Source organism: Paralichthys olivaceus, chromosome 21, assembly GCF_024713975.1.
Source record: "Paralichthys olivaceus isolate ysfri-2021 chromosome 21, ASM2471397v2, whole genome shotgun sequence".
NCBI lineage: Eukaryota > Metazoa > Chordata > Actinopteri > Pleuronectiformes > Paralichthyidae > Paralichthys > Paralichthys olivaceus.
Window position 1 is genome coordinate 15,251,167 of NC_091113.1, and position 23,781 is coordinate 15,274,947.

The window sequence follows — 23,781 nt, forward strand, 5'->3', positions numbered from 1 at the left end:
GTGATCAATTGTGTTGATATAACTTTCTAACTTTTATTTGAACAAACTTAATTCATTTGTGTTACAACTGAAGTGTGATAAAAGTCAGGATATCTCAATAGATCTTTAAAACCTGATTAAATAACCAGGGGTATCTGGGCTCACACAGTTTAATAGAAGCTGTCCATTACAAACCTAAAGCATTTTAATGAGGCCACTGGTTGCATTATGGGACATGTAGGATCCAGTGGCTTTGTTTACTGGCCCATATGAACTTATAATTGCCACTGTTGAATTCTGTTTCTCTTATCTGCCTCTTGTGAGTAAAAAGCATTTCAATATAGAAACTGGCTAACTTTAGATAAAGGAAAACATTTTTAAATGTTTAAATCCTGCGCAGTGTTATTAAAATGAAAGGTATACTTTTACTGCGCGTTAATTGCTATTTAGAGTTTTTCACACCATCTGCATGTAAAAACTTTTTTTCTGAATTAGACTTGGCCACAAAATACATGGAATCAAACGTGTTATTACCTGCGATAAAACACACCTATATTTACACACACTGAGGTCAGCCACGTCTCATCACATAACTCCACTATTTGCATGTTGTTTGATTAAGAGCTGGTCTGAGGTCTGAGGGAAATCTTGTAATCTGACGTGTGATCTGTGCGCAGCCAGAAGATGGAGCCATGCGCGGGCGCAGCAGTGTTTGGTTGATGGCGCACAGAAGGAGCGTTTCTCTGTCATGTGGCGGATGCGCATTTGTGACTATGTGCACATTTTATACAGACTATGGAGTGTTTTTCAATCAGAGCTTTATTTATTGAGTGGGTGATCGGGTTAAAAAGATGAACCGTGCGTCTCTGTGAGGGGTTTTATTTTGAAAGTTGTAGTGTGGGTGGGCGGGCGTGTGCGCACTTGGCACCTCCGAGCAGTTGCGCGGTGGACTTACATCTGGAGAGCGGGTTCGTGATGGATTTGAAACAAACTGCCCGCATACAGTGTCACGTATTCCATGTCATCGGTGCGAGATCAGATCGCTTTTTCCTATAACTCCTTTCCTTCCTCTCTGTTAACTCCATCTTATCCGCCAGCGTGACACATGAGCCTGTGAGCTGTAACTCGATCCGGACCGAACAGCCCGGTTACAGCAGCTCCAACAGCTGGATGAAGGCTAGAAACATCTGCAGCGTCTGTTCCGGAGTGCGTAAAATGAAGGAACAGCTGGATGGCTATGTGCCGCCTGTCCTGGATGAAACATCCCAGGAATGAGAGTCAGCAGCCCGGGTGCATCACGGGTTTATGGGATATGATAGCTCTATATCTCGACTCAAAGAGAACAGCAACGGTTTGAACAGAAACACCCGAGAGGATCAGACAGGGATGAATGAGATGGAGGAGCTGAGGTCTCTTCCACCAAGACCGACGGGTTTACCTGCAGCTTCTGCAAAGAGACGGTTTGTCAAGTTGGGCAGGAAGACAAGTGGTGGATCTGAGCAGTGAGTATGAACTACACTTATACCTGACACACGTGTATTTCTCTGAGGACTATTATAGACTATAAGTTATTCTCTTCCACTCCACTGCATCTCCTGGAGAGAGTCCAGTGTTTTAATTGGCTAGAAAGGTGGAGAATGTATATGATTTATTTATTTATAGAATGAAGAGGAAATAGATTTTAAAAAACTCACGAGTCTCATAAAAATACAAATGAAGCCACGTATTTCAAAGTACTTCACTTCTTTAAAGCTTCCACTAAAACGTCTGAACCATCTGTACATGTACCACCACTCCATCATAATCATCATGTCAATCATAAAGGTACAATAGTTTCACTTATATTCTTTTTATAAGTATTAAAAACTTATGAAAATACAAATGAAGCCAGATGTTTTAAGTTTAATTTTCAAACCTACACAACTGCAAAAATACCACAAAGTACTTTAGTTCTTTAAAGCCTCAACTAAAACTTCTTAACTACTGACAGTCTGTACATGTACCACCACTCCATCATAACCATCATGTCAATCATAACTATATCTGAATCTATCTTAAGTTACAAAAGAAAACCACAAAACAAAAACACACAACTGAGGCCACATGTTTAATTTTCAACCCTTTATGAATCAAAAATACCACCAAGTACTTAAGTTCTACTGTACCTTAAAGTACACAACAACAGTTTTTAGTAAAACTGCGAAACCTCTGACGATCTGCTCATGTGCCACCACTCCATCATCACCATCACCATCATCATCATCAGTCATAAAAGAACATTAGTTTGGCTAATATCACTATTTTAAAGAATTTTATAATTTTTTTTTTGCATTCCAAGCGGTTGCATCACTGCTGTGAACCTTTGATCCACAGTGTTAAGAAGCTTAAAAGCTTGGTTTGAGTTAACAAGACTTCATTATTTTCCTCAATGTTCTGTGGGAAGCTGATGGAGGCATGGTGAAGGAGTCTGGACATTATTGTGTTGGGGACAAACATGTATGTATGCTCAGTATTTACTGCATTGTAGCACGGGGTTGCAACTTGATTTCCCAGACCGATCTGGATACACTAAATGTTTTTAATGAGCTTGTTTCCCTTTCCTTGTCATCAATATACTTTCAAAGATAATGGCATGTTTAAAAAAAAAGGTGAAATCAATTGAATAAGGAACTGAAAACATGTCACTCAAGTTCCAAGTTAAATGTTTTTTGCAAAATAGGAAGAATACATATATCAAAACTGAGATTTCATCTTTTTTGCTCTATTTATTTTTGTTACCTATATTGATTTATTGTTTTGCATCAAATTTCTTGTGGAAATCAAGCATGTGGCCCAAAATAATCAGAACGGATCAATGGAATTCCTCTCTCTAGATCACTCTGCTTCACTCTTAATTCTGTTCTCTTCAATGTCATCAAGTCGTTCATTTTTCTCTCCTTTTTGAATCATTCATTTTCTCCTCCTCCATCCTTCTCTTAACTTGATGATGAGAAACTGTTAATCCCAATCACGTTTATCTCCACCTCTATCGTCTCCTCTTCATGAGGATGTCGGAGTCAGAGGTATAAGATCATCCGGGGTTGAAATCAGTCTTTTGCTCGAGGGCACTTTTTTTTTCTGGATCTTGATGAAAGGCTCTCCTTCTTTGATCAGATCTGCTTCATCCACCAGCAGTTCATCCACCAGCAGGTCAGCTGAGGGCGTGCTCGTCAGACAGCCCAGCAAGAGCCGCATCCGTCGCCATACCAACCGTCTGTCAGGCGTCTTCCTCCGTGCCCCCACCTCCAGCTCAGACTCCATGTTGCTGACGGCAGGTCTCAGGTCATCACTGTCCGCCCAGGCCAGGAAAGGCAGCAGTACGTCACACTGACTTTCCTCCTTGTATTGGCGTGTTGTTGGTACTATGTGTGGCCTTTTACCCATTAATAAAATATCAATGTAATATTCATTTGAAGATATTACTTTCAAAGGAGATACCAATTTGACACTTTAAGGGGAGTTTACCAATTACAAGGGCTCTTTTGTAACTCAGATGATGTCATCAGATGTGGGCATTTGATAAATTATCTCATGAGTTGCATTGTGAGGACAAAAGCAGTAATAAGTATTTGTGTTTTTTTTAAACTGTCTTTTATGAAACCCCCAACCTGGAGGTGTGTGTGTGTGTGTATATAGATAGATGTCGGTGAAGAAATGATTTATGGTTAAATTAAGGTGAAGGTGAAGGTGAAGGATAAAGTTAAGGTCAGGGTAAGTTTAAGTGTAAACTTCAGGCAAGTAGTAACTATGGTTAAGGTTAGAGTAAGTCCCCCAATGTAAATTCCTCTGAAGTCATGGAGACCGTATGTGTGTGTGTGTGTGTGTGTGTGTGTGTGTGTGTGTGTGTGTGTGTGTGTGTGTGTGTGTGTGTGTGTGTGTGTGTGTGTGTGTGTGTGTGTGCTCTGTCATACTGCATTTCACATTGTGTTAAGGGGGAAAAAGGGAGACTCATATATCCCATGGTCTGTGTGGTAAAAACATATTTGTGTATCATTATACATACAACTGCCACTCTATACTTAAATTGTTAGATCTCACAATGTGGATTTGAATGAATCTACTTGTGTTTATATGCAACAACACAGTGCCGACTGAGGTTTAGTGGATAAATTATATTGGTAAACTCATTGTATTTGCATGTGGATTGATGGCGAATGTCTGTCTGTCATTGTGCTCACGAACCTCAACTAAAACCCTGCATTTAAACTGTCTTTTGTTGCCATGTCATGTGATGCAGTGATTTGTGCGGACGCTTTGATTGCTGATGACCCGTCTGAGCTGTCCAATCAGATAACTGCTCCAGGAATCCTAAAGATCTTTGGGAATGAACTCTGTGAAGGAGCTCACTATAAGAGCGTCCTGGCCACCACACACTCCAGTGCAAAGGAGCTAGTCAAAGAGGCCCTTGAACGGTAAGACAATGTGCACGCCTGTGTATGTGTGTGTGTGTGTGTCTGCCTGCCTGCCATATGTGTCTTTTTTGTATGTGTGTACTCAGGATGAGTTATGTGTATGTCCACATGCTTCCTTTGCTGCAGCACACTTGTGTTTTACATGATTTGTGTGCAAAATGAAGTGATCAGAAAGGTCTGTGATGCACACAGGTTTGGCAGTTGATGAAAGGTAAGCACATTCATGTTGTTGTGATTATATTTTAGATGAACAAGGTCGGCTTGACCCGTTTGTTGTATGTGCAGCTTGTGTCTGTGCCAAATTGTTCATTTAGCAGCTCCGTAAAGGTCGAGAGCAAACCGCAGATCTGTGTGAAAGACAGCCAGTCGGCCACAGCTCTGAGACTGCCCCTCTATTTCGGCCAAAAACATAATGGAATGATTAATTCAAGTGGTATTCGGCTTGTAGAGGAAAGAGCAAATCATTTCTTCTTCCCCCCCTTTTGAAAGTTTAAACTGTAATGGGTGCATTTAGCTGCGTAAATATTAAAGCACACATGGACAAGCAAACACATTAAGCACATGATAAGAATGAAGAAACAGCTAGAAACAAACGTTGTGTAGAGGAATCTACAGATTTAATATTTGCATATTAAAGTGTTTAACATTTACGGTGCGTAATCAGTATTTGTCAATTGATAAAGAATAAACAAGCGTAGTGCCAAACCCATTGTCAACTGAACTATCTCTATATTAAAAAAAGTTTTGGAGCATTTTGAAAGAAACATCTATTTGAATGCATTACTAATTTACAGATATTATCCGTCTTTTTTTTTGATGATTATATTCAACCCAACTATGTGACACAGGTATGGCCTGAGCAAGGAGGAGGCAGAGTCCTACGTTCTCTGTGACACCATTGGCTCCATCGGAGAGAATCAGTGGAGGACGGAAGGGTTCAGAGTCGTCGGCGACCACGAGAAGCCCCTCCTCCTGCAGTCACTATGGAAACCCAGAGAAGGCCTGGCAAGACGGTTTGAAATCCAGAGGAGGAGCCTGGTAGAGGAAAAGACATCCAAAGACAAAGACACCATCACTGCTGGTACAGTATCTGACTTTGGCCTTAGGGTGCTCTAGGGACTGATCATTTCACAGTGCACCACATCCTGGTTCAGGTTGTCTGCATGTCCTTGAAAACGGGCTTGTACCATTAAATACAGCACTGTCAGTATTAAATCCAGTTCTCACAGTCAAAATGGTTTTTTTTGGCACACACTTAATCTGCCAAGCCACACAGACCAAACTATATTTTAATAGGTCTGCAGTTACATTTTATTCACTCTTTTCAATTTCTGTTACAAAGTTGGACTTACATTTCATTCGTCCTGCCATAACAATGTCTAAGACACTTTAACATGAGGCACCCTATGATTTAAATAGTGTTGTTCCAGCTACACACCCTTTCTTTAAAGCTATTAACGCTTTACATGGGAAAATATCCTGTCCACTGTTGTTTACCTTGCTTGATGATACAGAAAATGATCCCCAAACTTTCCAGAGACGCTTGACACAAACACTGCATGGCACTGCAAATGCAAATGTGCAGGGCGGGGACCACTTTCTGTCATTTCAGCTATCGTCTCTGCTGGAGGCCCTGGCTGTGGTTGACACAGCTGTGGTCACGGTGTAAGTGTGTGTCCTGTTTTGTGCTCTGCTTCTATGAATGACGCAACTTGTGATAGTCGTCTATCGATGCCAGCTTGTGAATTCCTGCTGTGTGGGAGATTTTTTTCTTTTTTTTTTTCCACGAGCTCTGTCTTTCTTTCCACTGAGGTCTGTTTCCTGTGTGGGGCTTCTCTGTGTTGACTCTGGCATAAACACATGATGTACAAACGACCGAACACACACAGACTCACACACACCTCACTCTACTTTTAAAAAAACGGGTGTTGCCCTATCGCCACATTTCATTACACCTGTGATTAATGTATTTATATAGCAGTTCAATTAACATGTTGTTTTAACAGCAATCCCATTTCTTATCCACCTCCCTGTTAGGTATAAATGCCCAGGCTCGAAAGCTGCAGAAGAGCCGCTCCAGAGTGACCTCCACCCTAATAGACGGGACTATGGGTCGAAGTCACACCCTGTGGAGGAGCAAAAGCGAAATGGACCTTTTAGATTCTGATACCAAGACAAAACAGGACACAGATCATGATAACTGTGTGAAGGATCGAAGCGACAGCCTGAATCAAGCCTTACTGCAGTGCTACGAGCGCCCCAAAATAAGCACGGAACAGAATCACATTCACAGCCTTGCAGTTCCCTCCGAGGGGTCGCAGGCCACAACAGAGACCCTCTGTCCGTCGAGGCCGAGAGGCGAGCGTGAAGGAGAGGAGTCAGAGAGGGAGGAGACGGAGAGCAGCGACGATAACACAACACAGTACTCCATTCACCCTCCTCACGACTGTCCGTACCTGCTGCTGCTGCAGGGCTGCAGCCCGGGACAGGTATCTCATTCAGCCACACTCCACAACCCACCCCCCCAATCCCTGATTATCATAACTTAGAAAATATAACATGACTCTCAAGTTGTGACTTTCTCTATGTGTTGAAGTGTTGTACATGGGGCTGTAGTGAGAGCAATAGTCTTTCAGGGGGTTGCTTTTTTTAAAACCTTTCCAGAACCAACCTCAATAGTGAAAGTACAAGGGATAGATTAGTTATTTTAATCTGGTGAAATGTAAACTTCAGTTTACAAGTTTTCTGTCCACAGCAGTTACCATTTCTTCCAAGACCGGGTAGCACATCATTAACTAACTATATCTTAAAGCCAGGGCTGGTAATCCTGGAAAAGCTACACTTTACTTAACAAAAATGCAACTGATACAGACACCGTCTTTAGTCTTCGTTTTTTTTTCCAGATGAATTTTGATCTGATTTCAACAAATAAGATGAAAAGAAGTTAAGTTAGCAACTGTGTCCTGCACTTTATTGGATTTGGAAATTCACAACCCAGCAATCCTAGCTGATGTTACCTTTGCCAAACGCCCTGTGTCCTCAAGATGTATTTTCTTGTCATGTCAAAACAAACCCAGCATTTGAAAAAGTAAAAGCATTTGTATGGTAATTTATATTGTTAGCAAAATGATCAACTATTAATTCTTGTAATGCTACCTTAAAGGTACAGTGTGTAGAATTTAGTGAGATCTAGTGTTGAAGTTGCATGTTGCAGCTGAACACCCCTCACCTCACCCTCTCCTTCCAAACATGAAAAAGAACCTGTGGTAGCTTCAGTTGTCATAAAAACTCAAAAGGTGTTTAGTTTGTCCAGTCTGGACTAATGTAAAAAACATGGCGGCCTCCATAGAGAGGACCCGCTCTATGTAAATATAAAGTATTTAAATATAAAGGGCCTTTTCTGGGGCAAAGAAAAATACAATTCAGATGAAACAAACTAGTGAAAACATCATGAGAAATGTTCTACATTATAGATAGTCAATAGATCCCTTTCACCTAAATCTTACACACTGGACCTTTAAGTCTTTTACATGGATTATCAACAGTGAGCAAGTTAACAGTTTAACCACTTGTCGAATGGTTGGATGAATTTCTGATATGTCAGAAACTTTGGACGGCTGTTTTCAGGCTCTTGCACAGTTGAGGCATAGACATGAGCAGATTTGCTCAATTCAGCACCTTTTCCCTCACTGCGTCTGTGTGAAATGGCAAAACACAAAGAAATGTAGTTTATGACAGGAAGCAATCGCACAGCCAGTAAAGAAAGTGAAGGAGATGAAGGAGTTCTTGCAGCACAATAATCACAGTGTAGGTATGTGATCAATTTACAAAACAGCAGCCTTAAACTTGGTCTGCTCTCTTTTTGCAAAATAGCCAAACCAAAATGTCAAGCCACCCATCACAGAATGGCGCATATGATCAAAGCAGCATGTTTTTCCCTTGTTAGCATTGTCAGCAAACAAAACTTCAACGAAAACATAGTTCCGACAGCTGGTCCGGTGAAGCTGACGCAACCTACAGTGGGTTGTGTCAGACAATCGGACTGTACAGTGTGAGCACATAAATCGGGAGCTTTGGCTTCACATCTCAGATGATTTACTCGTCGCAGTGTGTGCCCAGTTTAAGATCTGTTTGAAAATAATGATGGGAAATTTGATAGTTCCACCATTATTGCTGTCAAGTGTGGAAGAACAGGCGTGTCCTGTTAGCAGTGTCTACTATAGAAAAGGTTCACACAACAGATTTAGTGAGTTGTTCCCTTTTTATCACTTTCATTCACATATTTTAGTGTATAGAGACTGAAGGGAGAATAATTGTGAAATTGGTCACAAAATGTATTTTGAAATAAACTGTGTTGAAACACTGATCAGGAAGCAGAAAAAGAAGAACCCAGTGCGTCTCTCCTCCCTGACTGGTTTTAATACAAATGAAGACAAACACAGGGGCTACATCTCATGTACTCCTGTGACTCTGTCTCTCAGTTCTTTTCCCTAAAGACCCATCCACCAAAAGAAAATCGATTATGACAAAAGTTTTGAGAGTTTATTGGTGAATTCATTCTGTTGGTTAAATCTGTCCTGTTGGAAAAGAGGCGTCACAAGGAGAAGGTTAAACACATTAATCTCTCACATTGTGCTCGCCACTCAGTGCCATTAATAAAACATTGTTTGTCTAATCAGGCTTGGATCAAGACGATAAGTCCTCATTGTGATCAGACTGCTTAGCTTTCACAGAGGTTCTGTTGTTACGTAGCTGGTTGTTGAAGTAATAAATGTCTGGACTATAGTCAATCTCTTCTTTCCTCCTCTTAGTCAATGGCTATGAATTATATTGATTCAGTCTCACTCACCTTAAATTTTCTATTCCCACAGACACATCAACCCAGATAGTAAATTCAGGTTGAAGTGACATTTCAACATTCTACTGATATAACAATTTAACAATTTAAATCACATTACATAGTAACTTAACTATTAAATGTGCAATCAAATATATGAAGTATGTTGTTTGGAAATGCAATAACACAACAACACTGCTTGTAGATCATGCAGTAGTGAGATTAAAGATTGCCTTGTGATTTCATAGAAATGTAAGTTAAAGTAATGAACTTGCAGTTTTTGTATTGAACTGAGTTACAATGTACAGTTTTTGCCTGTGGCCCCCTCCGTGTATATTATGGCTATTATGTCTATTGCCCCTGATTTAGCAAAATCCTAGAACCGCAACTGCAATCTACCAAACAATTTAAAACAGTAGGCTTAGTGTAAAGACAGAAACATGATAGAACAAATACATATAAAAAAACATGTGCATGTAGCACTGCTGAGTAGCAAATGTTAGCTAATTACCATTACGTTGTGAAATCAGTTGAACATTTCTGCCAATTTGCAGATGTAGGCTGGTCAGAATTTCATGAACAGACAATGACAAGTGGTCTAAACTAATATTTTCAGATGGCATGATAACTCATATTTCTCTCCACTCAGGACTTTGTCATCTACCTACTCGCGGGGACAAAAATTTTAATTGGACGGCAAAGTGATCAGGAAGATGTGTCAAAGCATGACATCATCCTCTTTGCCACCGATATCCTTTCCAGACACTGCTATTTACGTCGTCACAGCGTTGGTGGTCCCACTGTGCTCTGCCCTTGTCGGGAGGCTGTGGTCACACGGAATGGTGAGGCGCTCAGAAAAGAAGTACAGCTTTGTCCTGGTGATGTCATCGGGCTGGGACAACGCTACCTGTTTCTTTTCAAAGATCCCTTAGCTTCGATGCACAAGGTAAAACCCAAGTCTACCAACAATGAGTGTAGACTGTGCAAATGAAAAGTATCCCCTGTATTTCTTTATCAAATATCTGTACATTTCTCTTTTCTCTTTTTGGAAATGAAGGAAGTGAACGGTGATGCACCTGAGCCCAGCTTGTCCGCTGTCCCCTGGATGCTGACTCACAACACGTCAACAGGCCATACGACAGAAATGAACCTCTGCAATACCTGCACCTCAATCTGTACTGACCTCCACAGCATAAGCAGCAAACAGGCCCTAAGCAGAGGACATCCATTTTTAAAATCACCTGAAGGCCACAGCCTGACTCTGAACTATGACACAGAGGACGAGGATTGCATTGTCACGGAGATAATTGCTATGGGACGTGCTGGGATTGAAGACAGACCACCGCTGACTGCAGCGTTTTTGCTGTGCATGTGTATTCAATATTCAACAACATGTCTTCATAACTCAGATCTCCGCAGGCTCCTGCTGCTCATCGCCAGTGGAGTTCAGAGTGCCATGTGGGTGAGTTGTGGTGAAACAGATGATACCAGCAATTAATATTATTGAACGTTAGCTGGTGGTGCATAGGGGACCACCTGCTTTTTATTAGAGGTTGTTAATATTTTCAAACATACATAAATAATATAGAGACATCACAAATAGTTAATGTCTTCTTAAGCAAGGTCCAAGACGGTTTGAAACACTGGGAACCCATACATTTCGATTCCTTGATTCATTTGGGAGTTTAAAGTCAGCACTAATGTATTTCATCAAAGAATAGTCATATAATTTAGTTCACAGCTCAAACAGCATATATAAGTGCAGTATGAACAAAATATATTGTTTTTATATCAGCAATGGATCAAGTTCTTATAGTGAGTCACTAGTGACCAACCCATATAATCCTCACCTTAGCCGGGCTACTGTTTTCTAACACATTCGCCACAACAAGTTGTTGGTCAGGTGAAGAAAAAGCATCACTGCAGGCGTTTTTTATTTAAAGACAGGGTTGGTATTCTAAACTAGTAAGGTCACACCATACATCCCACCTGCTCCCATCGACCCTCTCGCCAAAGCTACGCCCCCAAAACACAGGAACGTGCCCTGACTGACAACTGAAAGCCGATTTTTCCATGTTCCGTTTGCTAACTCCTGGCTATCATCAGGCAGGGTGCACAAAACCAGGCCGGTTGGTTAGTGACAAACTCAACAATCATTTCATTTGGACTGAATGAAATGATTGGTCATGTTTATTACAGTCCTAAGAGTGACACAGACACAAGCTTGTGGCTGCGAGGACGTGAAGACTATCAGGACGTGAAGAGAAGTTCAAATAATAAGATAAAAAGTGTTTCAGAAACAAGTAACCACACCTAACTTTAATCTGGAGGCCATTATTATTTCTGTATTATGTTCACATGCTTCCATGCTTTGTTGGTTGACGTGCACACTGCGCATGATGACTATTTCAAAACAACAACAACACACACAAATGAAAAGGAAGTGGGGTCTGCTGTTTAATTTTTCCCCAGAAACTCATTGTTACGGACATATTAAAGCATAGAAGTGATATTTTTAACTCCCTGTGACCTCCCTTTTGGGCCTATTCTTTATATCTTTTGTTTAAACTTCCCTCTTCTTGTCATTGTTTTCCTTCTTATTAATCCAAACTGTTTTTATGGATTACCACACACTTCCGTTCTGACTGTGCCTTGAATCGTTGTCCTGCAGGAGCACACTAAGGATCTAGCTGCAGATCAACCTGAAGTGTAAGTACACCTTACTCTTTTTCTTCAACAATCACTTGCAGCTCTCACACAACACTAAACTCTTTTATCTTGACTTTCAGTCTCAACGGTGACGGCTCAGCCTCAGAGGACCTCCAGCCTCTCCGCCTTTTGGAAGTGATCTCAGGACTGCGTCCCCTTGTGGTATGGATGTCCAACAGTCTGGAGCTGCTGCAGTTCGTCCAGTACCAGCTTCCTCTTATTCTGGAGTGGAGAGCCAGGAAGGAGCAGGGATGGGAGGAGGGCGAGGAGAGGGAAGGTGATGAAACCAATGAGGTGGAGATCTCAGGTTGGTCACCTGTTGAGCTTTGAATGTGGCCCAAAAGACATTTATTTCTCTATCCTCCTGCCTATATTCTTGTGAAATTTACATTACCTACGTGTGTGTGTATGTGTGTGTGTGTGTGTGTGTGTTTGTGTGTTTGTGTGCGTGTGCTTTTCAGCCCTGTTGGAGCTTCATCTGTCCTGTGTGCGCTCAGCCAGTGAGGAAACTATGGCTGTTCTGGAGGAGGTCATCATGCTCGCCTTCCAGCAGTGTGTTTACTACATTACCAAGGTGAGAGGATTCATTCATTCGTTCATTAAGTAGTCATTTGTTACATGAGAACTTTGTGGGGAAGTACTGATATATGGTAATAACATGGTTTTCCAAGTAATATTGTGCGTATTCTGCTCAAGGTGGAAAAGGTTCACGCATTCCATACTCAAGTAGAAGAGCAGATACTACATAATAAATGAAATAATAAAGGAAATGTGTATAATGTATTGAATTAAGTATTCTTTGTTTAAATGAGGCTCAGGGATGGAGGGTGTTTGGTTGTTCGGCTTCACCGTCTATGTTGTTGACGTTATCAGCGATGTTGGCTGATTCGTCACTTTTCTCCATGGTGTTACTCCATGTGACGGACATACATGTGTGTGCTGCACCTCTTCTCTGTAGTTAAATCTATTTCTCTTGTCTCTTTCCTCTTGATGGGTCTTTTACGTGTTGTATGATGTGCGTGTTATGTACTGATACATATACGACAAGGAATCGTCTTTTCTGTGTTGATGTGTCTGTCTTGATGTTGGGAAGGCAGCACTCCGTGATGCAAGATTTAAGAAAAACAGATACTTCAGAGTAAAAGTACTACTCCAGTAAAGTACAGATACCTGAAAATTCCTCTTGAGTACAATAACAAAGTATTTGTACTTTGTTTCCTCCCACCTCTGGTTTTCACTTTTGGAAAGTACATATCTACCATTACAAACACTTGCTGGCTAAAGGAGAAGCGTGTAACCAGGCTCCATCTAGTCCCTTCACTGATTATGAAGTCGTTTAAGAAAGGAAAATAATTAGAGACAGGCTTAGAATAAAGAGCCTAGTTAGCTGCTCTGGCAGCTTTCTAATAGAAGGACCAGCCACACTGCCAGACCACACTGGGGGCTTTATAACATGGGAAAGACAGGACACTAAGGTCCTTTGTGTGTGTGTGTGTGTGTGTGTGTGTGTGTGTGTGTGTGTGTGTGTGTGTGTGTGTGTGTGTTTTGAAGGAGGATGAAGGAATTGAGCATTGCCAAGGAAGATTTGCATAGCAACCTCAAATATTTTGGTTGCCCAGCTGTGACGAGACATTAGGTGTGTGGATGAACAAGACATGTTTTATTTTTTAACACTGTCACATAAAGAAATAAGATACTAGAAAGATCCTACATTTATAAGAAGGGTAAGTTCAAGCAACGGTTCCCAACCAGGACAAGGCTGCACAAGGAAATATCTCAGAGCTTCACTAATACTATTACTTACTCTGCACGTCCAAAGTATTTTTTGTGTTTCAGCTCTACCTAGTAATTCCACTAACGTCTGTCTGTATATGGAATGTATATCCTGCGCACCATTTATCCCGTAGACTATTGTTTAAAGGGATAGTTCACTCATTATCTACTCACAACTATGCCGATGAAAGGGTGGGTGAAGTTTGAATCCACAAAACACTTTAAGATTCTCATGAGTAAACAGCCTTTCAGTAATTGTGATTGTACGATCATTTTGTCCCTTGTACGATCAATAATGCATATGTTCGATAATTTGATAATTTTGTGACACTTACCAGTTGTATTCTGGATAGTAAAATGTGTATCACGTCTGTGTTTACGCATCTCTTATCCCATGACGGCTTTCCAACAAATCATGCATGTTGTGATTATGAACGTGAATATTGACCCCTACGTCTGTATTTACACATCTTTTTTCTCGTGACGTCTTTTCAGCCAATCATGCTTTATCTAAAATAGGAGCCTTTCGCCTTCATCATTTCTATGCACAAACAGGCTTCGGAATCTCGATACACACGTATCAAGCATCCTACCAGTACTCTGATAATCTTCCTCAAAATACGATCATTGAAGGCTTCTGGTACGACACTTCAAAATTTCCCATGCAGCAACACTGATGAGGCGTTATTCTTTTTCTGATCTCATTCATCTTGTGCCTTTAGCCTTGTCTTATATAGTAGTAAATAGTTTATAGAAAATGCCTTAATTTTCTCCCTGATTGTCTCATTTGTTGTTGTAGGTCATAAAAAGGCACCAATATTACAATAAGAACATTTCATAACCAGTTAAAAACTCCTTGAAGGGGTTTAAGGAGAGGTTCACTGATGCCATGGGATATGTAAAAGATCTGTGGAGGTAAATTGCTAAGCTTAAAATGCTGAATTCGATCGTGCAAAACAATGTTTTCTCACAGACCATACTTGGAGGAAGAGAAAATGGTATTTCACCATTGCAACCACAGATTCCAGTTGTGTGCAGTTTCACAGAAGCACCACACCCACTGTATGGAATTGTGCTCGGAAAGTTTCGAACAAATTTCCAGTGGCTGTGGGTAAAGAAACTGTCAAAAAACACTAATCAGAAGAGACTTATCCTTTTAAGTTCATACAATGACATCCTCTTTACTCTCTGTCGAACATGTCGTCTTCTCTGCCAGCAGCTGAAGTGAGCTACAAATCATCGTTGATAGCTAAGGTGGATGTACGCTCAGATTCTGTCCTGTACAGCCCCTCTACTGACCAGCGTGCTCCTAACCAACAGAACCCATGAGCACAGGGCCAGAGCAAAGGGAAGCCACGTCAAGTATTGAGCCGCATCAGAGACACCATTAGCACAGCACTTGTTTGACAGGAGCAGCAGCCAAGCCAAGCTCTCACATGTCCTGCCAACTGGGATTCAGAAGTGCCTTTCCCCACGCAGGAAGAAAGTCAGCGATACAACATTGTATCTCCAAAGAAGAAACTATATGAATTCCCAAATAGTTGCTGCGCTGCAAGTTTAAGACAGCACCTTTTTTTTTGTACAGCCCAGGAGGATGTGGTTATCTAACTACCTGCTCTCAGACGGCATATGTTTCTCTCAACATTTCTGCCTGTTGAACCGAATGACTTCCAGATGTGGTTGGTCTGTAAATCCATAAGTATAATAAAAGTATGGCCATGAGGTTTTAACATGCAGGGTCCAATTTGAATTTTATGTTCAATTGGACATGTTGCATTAAAATCTGAATTCCCCAGTCCTGGCAACTCAGGAGTTCACAGATTTGCTCCCCCACCCATAATTCAGGGAGGCGTGGGCTGACTACCAAGATCAGTTTGATGGAAAATTAAATATGTAATTTAATGTGATTAGTCTCTCCTAGAATCTGTTTGCTCTGTGAATAAATTAAATTAATAATTATAATTTAATAATTAAATACCCTGGTGTATGTAGTTTGTAAACTTTGTAAAGAGACTTAATTAAGTTCATGACAACGTATTTACTCTCTGTCGAACACGTCCAGGCGCAACAACCAAGATGTTGTTCTACTAGTAGCTAAACAACCTGTCTGATGGCAATGGGATAGGGATAATTCACAATGGTTTATGGGATGCATAGTTCCTTCACTCTTAAAATAAGTATGTGAACATTCTTGTACTTTTGCCTCTTTTACTTTATCCAATATAAATATATACAAATATTTTTGCTGAGAATCAAATGTTTTATGGCCATGGTTAATCTGGTCGGCCTGGTTCCAAGCATTTATGAAAGGCCAATGGAGAAAATTAGTTAGTCATTCTAAAACTGGGCGGTCACTGTTACGCTCCATTATATGCTGTTTAAAAATAACGTTAAAATCATACACTACTTAATGTTTGAACAGTCTTAAAGAAATCCAATCTAGGCTATATCTCGACTATTACTACTTGATATATTAATATTCTTCTGTTGTCATTTAACTGCTTTCTTATTCATGTGATATAACTAAGATGTTGAAGCTTAAAAAAATATGTTCCATCAATCCTTGTTCTATTGTTTTTTGATAATATATACATTTCCTTACAAAATACTTCTTACAAACCAAAGCAGATCTCAGAAAGTCTGATTATGGTCTTAACTCAATTTTGCTGTATGCACATTTCAAAGTGTATACAGCATTTGCACATGGAGCATCAATCATTGTGTGGACCATGGTGCTGACATGGTCTCAGTTTTTCTGGGTCATGCCAGTTAATCTAGACCTGCTGTGTCATCTATCATGACTGTCACTTCAGAGCAAGCTCCCACTCACATCTTTCCTGGACTGACAGAACAGAATTCGTAAGGAATGTGATTAAATTCCCAGTGTCGAGCTAGGGGGTGACCTAGCTACTGCCCAGGCCGCACTTGATACGTTTGTGCCGCGGAACGGCTGTAGTGCAGTTCTGCTGTGTGTCGCGGTTGTTCACACTGGCAGCATGTCTCCTGTGGTGCTGCATTCATTTGAAGCTTAATATTGAAATTGTGGTGAAAGATATTTTTCACCTACTATTTTGATGTGATAGGCGTAAAAATTAGGTTCATTCTTCTGCTGAACTGCGGCCGCTCTAATCTGTCAACATGGGTGCCGAAATGAAAAGCAAGCCGTCCCGCAGCCACTGTGCCCAGAGCCTAAGCCTAACGACAAGCATTTATCCATTCGCTTCACAAGATGACACAGTGATTTATGTCAGTGCTTACAAGCCTGACCCATGACTGTGCAGAGGGAATTTTAATTTTCCAAGGCGTAAACACGAAAGAAACAAAAAAGAGTTTATTTTGTTCTTCAACTTATTTTTCACAGTCCAACAATAGGGAGTGAAAAATACTTGCTCATATACAAATGAAATTTGGATCTAAATTGAAACAGAAGTTGTAACGTTTTTTCACATATCTGTTTATTTTGGGGTATTTCATGCTGGTCCATCCAACGTGAGTGTAATTGCTGCAGGATGGAAAACAAAAGGCGCCACTGGTGAGCAGCTATTCCATCTGTAGACATGTTCTGATGAATACAGATGCACTTAAACACACTTGTGGTCAGACTGTGTTTACTTGTCCATCACAATGAGAGCACGAATAAGCAGACAAAGCAGAATACACCATTTACTCTTTGACGCTGGGATAATAAATGCCGTGGATGCATGTGGTAATCCCAGAATGCAGCATTATTGAACGGCCCTGCTGAGCGACATTTTCCAACCAGAAACACTGCAAAATGATTTGGCTCAATGTTCACCCATTTCCATTGTCTCATGTGTGACGGGAGCTGTGGCTGTTATGTTGTACTGTTCATGTTCAGCCTGCCCCTGGCTGCGGGGCCTTACAGTAAATGTAAACTGAGCAGCTCAGGGTGGATTCCTCCAGAACTCTTCACTCAGCAGTCCTGTTGCAGAGCCATGCCAAGCCCACATGAGCCATATTCAGCTTTTTAGGAATGTGGATCTAAGGCTGGCGCTGGCCTAGGAAGTTTGGTGGGTGTAAGAGGGAGAATGGAACGGAGAGGGGATGTCTGTGTACAATTAAGCTGAACAAAGCCATCGTTGTATGGGCTCGCGCGAAAGACCAGAGAGGACCTTTGGCTGAAAGAGCGGAAATGTTATCTCCTTTTATTTCTATGATTGCTGGTTCTGTCAAAATAATCGTATATCCCCATAAGTTGCAGTGTGAGAGATGGAGACAGACAGCTGTAGAGGCAATATGGGTGGTCTGAAATCTGGGTTTGAGGGTGACATTTTATCCCAGTGATTAGAACATCCACCACGCTACGTTAACTTTTCCAACCTCAAACTGGCCCAAAAGAATTGTCAATAATCTGCAGTTCTGCATGGACGATGGACGAGTGAGTCACCCTTAGCTGTATAGTTCCCTTGACGACATCGTATCTGTCTCATCAGGTCCTGTACCCCATCCTACCTGGACTTCTGGACTGCAACCCATTCAGAAAGAGTCCTGACCAGCAGGTGACTGCTGGGAGTGCTCGGGTCCTAGGTAGAAGTGGACTGCAGGTCCCTGGTGAGATCCAGCAAGTTGTGGAAGTCCTCAATGAGACGTGGATTCTACTCTCAGACTGTCAGCTCCATCCAGAGATTTCCTCTCAGCTTATTGGCTACCTCTTCTACTTCATCAATGCATCACTTGTCAACTCACTAATGGAGAGAGGTACAGGTGCATGAGGGACTAAATACTACACTACTACTAACTACACACAAGTTAGGGATGGAATTGTGTGTCATTTTAGTATTATGCCTTAATCTGACACCACCAGCACAGAGATAACAGGGAGTGAGGGAGACAGATGGGACAGTTATGCTCTCTAGTGGCCACCAAGAGCCATGACAAGACCAACACACCCTGCTCCTTTGTAACATTTGTAATGACTGCATATAAACTGCAATACAAACCGAACCAGATCAACCATTATAGATTATAAATATAATTAAAAACTTTTTTTTATTATAAGTGTACATAAGTGGCCTGGTGCAGTTTTTCCAGTTATAAAAAAAAGTTAAATGTATGGTTTTAAAAAAACAATATTTTGTACACACTACAATGCAGACATGAGGGACTAGTTTCAGTGGCGGATTTATCCTCATTTGATGCTAATGTGAGTATTAACAGCAAGAGTTGTGTATATGGAATATGATACAAATATATATAAATATAATAATTAATAATAAATTAATCAATTACATTACTGCATGTATTGACTGTAAGATGTGCAGAGGTTTTCTGGAATAATAGAAAACTCTAATGCAGAAGCAACATGACATAACACAACAAAACATTCATTTGGAACATTTACAAAAAAAAATGACCCTGTAAATGTCAGAAATCCAAGAAAATAACAGTTTGACTCATTTTTAAGATGACTTTGTCCTTATTTGTACACAGGCTCAGAACAGGGTTTCTACCAGTGGTCCAGAGGTGTGCAAATGCGGGCCAGTCTTGACTTGCTCCTGAACTGGGCGCATGCAGCCGGACACGGCGAACTGGCCTTGGATCACACAAACACACTCTCGTCAGCTATCAATCTTCTTGCTACACCGAGGAAGAATTTACTGCAGGTGCGCACACACACACACACACACACACACACACACACACACACACACACACACACACACACACACACACACACACAGAGGTTTCCTCCTCTCCAAAGCAGCTCTGTTACATTAAAAGTCTGTTTCCCCCAGGACAGCTGAGCTGCTGCTAATGTTTGCACAGTTCAGGTTGACCTAAGATCTAGATGTCTAGATGCAAATCATTAAAAGCAACCAACAAAGGGTCTGCTCAATGGATTACTGCAAGAGAGAGTTGCTTCAATCATAGCGGACTATGATCCTTGCTCGAGCCGTTACTTCAGTTTTACTGAAGCCAGATTCAACATCAACATAACACACAATATGCCAATCCTGTAGCCTTCATGGATTTGCTGAGCAATGCTAAGCCTGCCGCAAAAACGTAGCCTCATTGTGTTGTCTAAATAACTGTGGCAACTTTCATGTTGTTTGCATTTTTCAGAGAGAGGTTTTAGGTCCCGCTCTCATGTCGTTGTCCACAGTACCTCCGTGCCGACACTTTGAAACAGTAAAACAGGGGAAGCAATAGAAGGCATTGCTTACGCTACATCAAGTTAGTCACCTCTGTTTCTCTTAACAAGAGCGGGAGAAACCCCAGGTGTAAGCTGCGTCCCATGGAAAAACTGCTATTACAACTTAAAGAGTAGCCTCAGGGTCCTGTGGTTACCAAAAGTTTAAGAACTTACATTGTGTGCGCCATGCTGAAATCTACAGCCAACCAATTTCTTTTGTTTTCCCTGCGTTGATCTGGTGTGTGTGTGTGTGTGTGTGTGTGTGTGTGTGTGTGTGTGTGTGTGTGTGTGTGTGTGTGTGTGTGTGTGTGTGTGTATTTAGACATCTTGGATATCCTTGCGATCTCACTACCCTACCCTGAGTCCAGCCCAGCTGAGCCACCTGCTGAGTCTATACAGCCAAGGGTCTTCCTGCAGACACAAGTGGATTCCATCCGTACAGGATGAAACTGCAGTACTTCAAACTGGTGAGTGATGATCATACTGGTGGCCTGTTATTTCTGCGTCAGTGTCCAATAGTAATCATGGATATGGAAATCGTATCATTTGAGTAGAATGTAACATGTCCTTTCCTTCCTCAGCTGATATCCTGGAAAGTTTTGACACCCAGCATCCTCTGTTGCTGCCTGGCGGGGGTTACCAGTTCCAACTAAGAAGGGCAGTAACAGATTTAGCCCTAAGTGAACAGCTGGACAAGCTCAAGGGGTTTATTTCCTTACTCCCTAAATTAAAGTCTACTGAAGTCACAACTACTGTGGAGCACCAGGTACAAAAACACCATTCATTCTTTTTGATTTTAAAAATGATATTGAAATACGCAAACTAAACAATATAAATATCGCTGCAAGAAAACGAGAGTGAAAGAGAGCTGGGAGCCTGACAGTTAGGATAATTACTAGTTCTCCAGGAACTAGTTCCTCCTTAAGGTGACTTTCAATAAATATCTGTTGAGATATTCAACATGGACTGTGTTTGACACTCAGAAGCCTCTGGGAACTAAGCTGTCTCATTATCACATATGTACTTTATTCAGCAAACATAATAAATGTGATCACTTTAAATGCATTACAACTGCCTCACAGAACTGCTGCAGCTCACAGGTGTTCACACTGTGTCTGATGCAGCATTACAGACAAATTGTAGACAAATTACACCTCTGCATTTACACAAACTAGATGTTTAATGACTAGAATCAGTCAGACACTGATGTACTGTCATCTCTGTACCACTGGAGTGATTGGCTGTTGCCTACTTGGAGGACGTTACATGCCAGTGTGTGGTTGCTGCAGCCCGCAGCTCGATCTGGAGGCAACCTCTGGTGGTCTCTCCTCCAGCTCACTGATATCAACGTGTCGCCGCTGTCAAATTTCATTAACTTCTTCGGGTTAGCTGTCTGTGGAGCTGCAGCTACTTAACATTTGGAGCATTTCCATTGGCTAACTGTAGTTTTTAACCATTCTAGCTTCATATTTAGTGTAAAGAGAGTCAGTCTTCTCATCTAAAACTTCACTATGTCATGATTTATACCGTTTACCGTGACCGTGTTTGGACTTGGTGCTAAAAGGTGGAGGCTGGGGTGGTGGAGGCAAGTTGCCGGCAGCAGGGATCAGTGAGGATGAGGTCGTATTTAAAGGGACCGCTTTGGTGAGAGAATGGGCTGTGATTGGTGGGTGGCTGACAAGCACCCATAATCTATCGGTAGTTGGCAGCTGAGCACACGACTCTGTTTCCTGCATGAACTTACGCAATGCATCATTTTCCACAATGTCAAACTAATAATTTAAAATATGTTCATTTTTAAATATGTTTATCTCATTTATCCCTCTTGTTCTGATGCTGTTTATCAGAGTGGTACAGTTCAGAACCTCCCATTCCCATCTTCTACCTCTGATGCCTCACCTCCATCACCCCCATCATCACCCTCTCCTCTCTGCACCCACTACCTGGATGAGTTCAGTTCATGTGGCGCCTTCCTTTTGTCGCAGAAGCTAAGAAATCTGGAGCTGCAAATCAGAGAGACAAAGAGCAGTGAGATGAGTAGGTCAGCTCTGGACCCCTCCTGTCTCCTCACCCCACCCAACACCCCTCTCATAGACCTTGTAAGTTTGGTAAAGGCTGGCCAGGATAAATGGACAAAGGCAGACAGCGAGACACTTCCCTGGACCTACGATGTAGATGCACCTGACAAAGGTACAGAGAGGTATAGCAAGGCTTTTTAAGGCTGTTGTGCTTGAAAATGAACTGAACGTCTATCTTATTTTGTTCTCTCTTAGGTGGATTAGTATTTGAATGCCTGGCTGCATTGAAGGGAGACCGTTTGAAGACAGACTGCCCCAATATGAAAAGAATTTTGGAACTAAAGGAGGAGGAGGAGCAGCAGGAGGAGAAGGAAGAGGACATCCATTATAATGAAGATAATGGTGAGGTGTTCAGCTTGGAACTGGAGAGAGGTGAAGGAGGACTCGGCCTTGCTCTAGTTGACACAAGGGTGAGTTAGTGATATGTAAACGAGTGAATTACTATGAAATGTAATCATCATGTATGTTCTTTGTGTTGCCATTAATTAACAAATATTAGCACAAATGTTAGCAAGCTAATACACTTAGTCAGTTAAGAAACTGCAAAACATTAGCATGTCATAAATGTCATTGTCAGCATAACAACTGGCTAATGCATTTATCTCAAAGGGGATTGATACTTGTGGTAGTGCAGCAGTAAACTACAACATTTTGTACGTTAGTAACATTTTGACTTGAAATTCCAGGAAACATCCTTGAGGGTGAAAGGCATCTTCATCCGCACAGTGGTTCCAGACTCTCCTGCAGCCCGCTGTAAGAAGCTGCTACCAGGAGACAGGATCCTGGCTGTTAATGGAGTCAGTCTGCTTGGGCTGGACTACAAAAGGTAAGGATAAAGTCCAGATCTGAACATTACATTAAGATATCACTTTCCTAAATATCTCTTCTGCTTCTTTGTCTCTGTTTTGTCTCTATCAGTGGAAAAGAGCTGATCCAATCATCGGGTGACAAACTGAGATTACTGGTGACCAGGTGTGGTTGGATGGCTGAGGCTATCAAGACAGGATGCTGACTGCATTTCTCACACAGCATTTTTTTTAACCGAGGGACTGATGAAGCATCACAAGCAGACACAAAGCTGTCAAGGAGAGCTTGTAGAATCTTCAGCGCACTATGAAATGCGCTTCATCCTGCTTGAAGCGAGTACCAGATTTCCACTGCTCAACTGAGATTTATAACTACAGTTAGGGGAACAATTTAAGGAAAAATCTGCATTAATTAAGACTGTTGAAAGGTTCTTCCACCACCAGCCTCTAGAATAGCTTCGTTGGTTGACATTATAGATGCTCCAAGCCTCTCAACTGCTCTGGAGAGATGAACAGCAGTCTTTCAAAATACATATTTTCCTTGGCTGTTATGATAATGTTTGTAATCTGTGTTGTCTAGAACCAAAATCATCCATATAGTCAGGGCTGGACTGACCAACCGTTCTGAGGTTTCTGGTATGACTACTGTATTTCCTTGTATAAAAGTAGTCCTATGTACTCAAATAAATACCAGTACTATTCAGTATGAAGCTGTGCATCTTCCATTACTCATATTACAAATATTTCACAATAAAACCTTTTTTCAATAAATGAATGGATTTGGTCAACAAATGTTTCTTACATATGTTTAACAGTTAACCATTGGAACTGTGGTGTCTATTCTGCTGTGAAGTGGAGAAAATCAGTGCCTGGGCCACCGTGGCCGCAGAGCGGCTTGGTTTTCATTTTGGCGTCCATGTTACAGAGCGGCCACCCTGAGGCAACAGACCGCAGACATGCTGCCAGTGTGAACAACAGACAACCGCGACATGAA

At 41.4% G+C, this 23,781-nt stretch overlaps 1 protein-coding gene and 1 long non-coding RNA gene across 4 annotated transcripts in view; one reads left to right on the plus strand and one right to left on the minus strand.

The window, feature by feature from the left end:
- Positions 1–899: 899 nt before the first annotated feature.
- Positions 900–23,493, plus strand: radil2b (Ras association and DIL domains 2b). 3 transcript variants are annotated; one of them, XM_020083180.2, is made up of 18 exons: positions 900–1,481; positions 3,133–3,335; positions 4,256–4,430; positions 5,279–5,511; positions 6,468–6,919; positions 9,917–10,213; positions 10,325–10,729; positions 11,939–11,976; positions 12,057–12,283; positions 12,438–12,550; positions 18,204–18,468; positions 19,201–19,373; positions 20,226–20,370; positions 20,485–20,669; positions 21,751–22,093; positions 22,177–22,391; positions 22,668–22,807; positions 22,900–23,493. In XM_020083180.2, exons 1-18 carry the CDS (start codon positions 1,285–1,287, stop codon positions 22,991–22,993), a joined length of 3,900 nt encoding a protein of 1,299 aa, XP_019938739.2. In that variant the 5' UTR covers positions 900–1,284; the 3' UTR covers positions 22,994–23,493. The 3 variants fall into 3 exon arrangements, with proteins under 3 accessions (XP_019938739.2, XP_069374199.1, XP_069374200.1); XM_069518098.1 differs by having other exon boundaries at positions 939–1,481; positions 21,889–22,093; positions 22,900–23,126; XM_069518099.1 differs by having other exon boundaries at positions 939–1,481; positions 21,892–22,093; positions 22,900–23,126.
- Positions 5,026–23,781, minus strand: part of LOC109626930 (uncharacterized) — a 31,202-nt gene continuing 12,446 nt past the window's right edge. Inside the window, exon 3 of the long non-coding RNA XR_011239786.1 lies at positions 5,026–5,465. This is a non-coding gene — a long non-coding RNA (uncharacterized lncRNA). The remainder of the gene's footprint in view (positions 5,466–23,781) is intronic.

Bases quoted from the DNA above. Each gene is read 5' to 3' on its own strand.
- radil2b (XM_020083180.2), top strand. From the start codon at position 1,285: ATGGGATATGATAGCTCTATATCTCGACTCAAAGAGAACAGCAACGGT. The intron at 10,730-11,938 runs GTGAGTTGTGGT...GTTGTCCTGCAG, and splicing joins GAGTTCAGAGTGCCATGTGG to GAGCACACTAAGGATCTAGC. The intron at 20,371-20,484 runs GTGAGTGATGAT...TTCCTTCCTCAG, and splicing joins AACTGCAGTACTTCAAACTG to CTGATATCCTGGAAAGTTTT.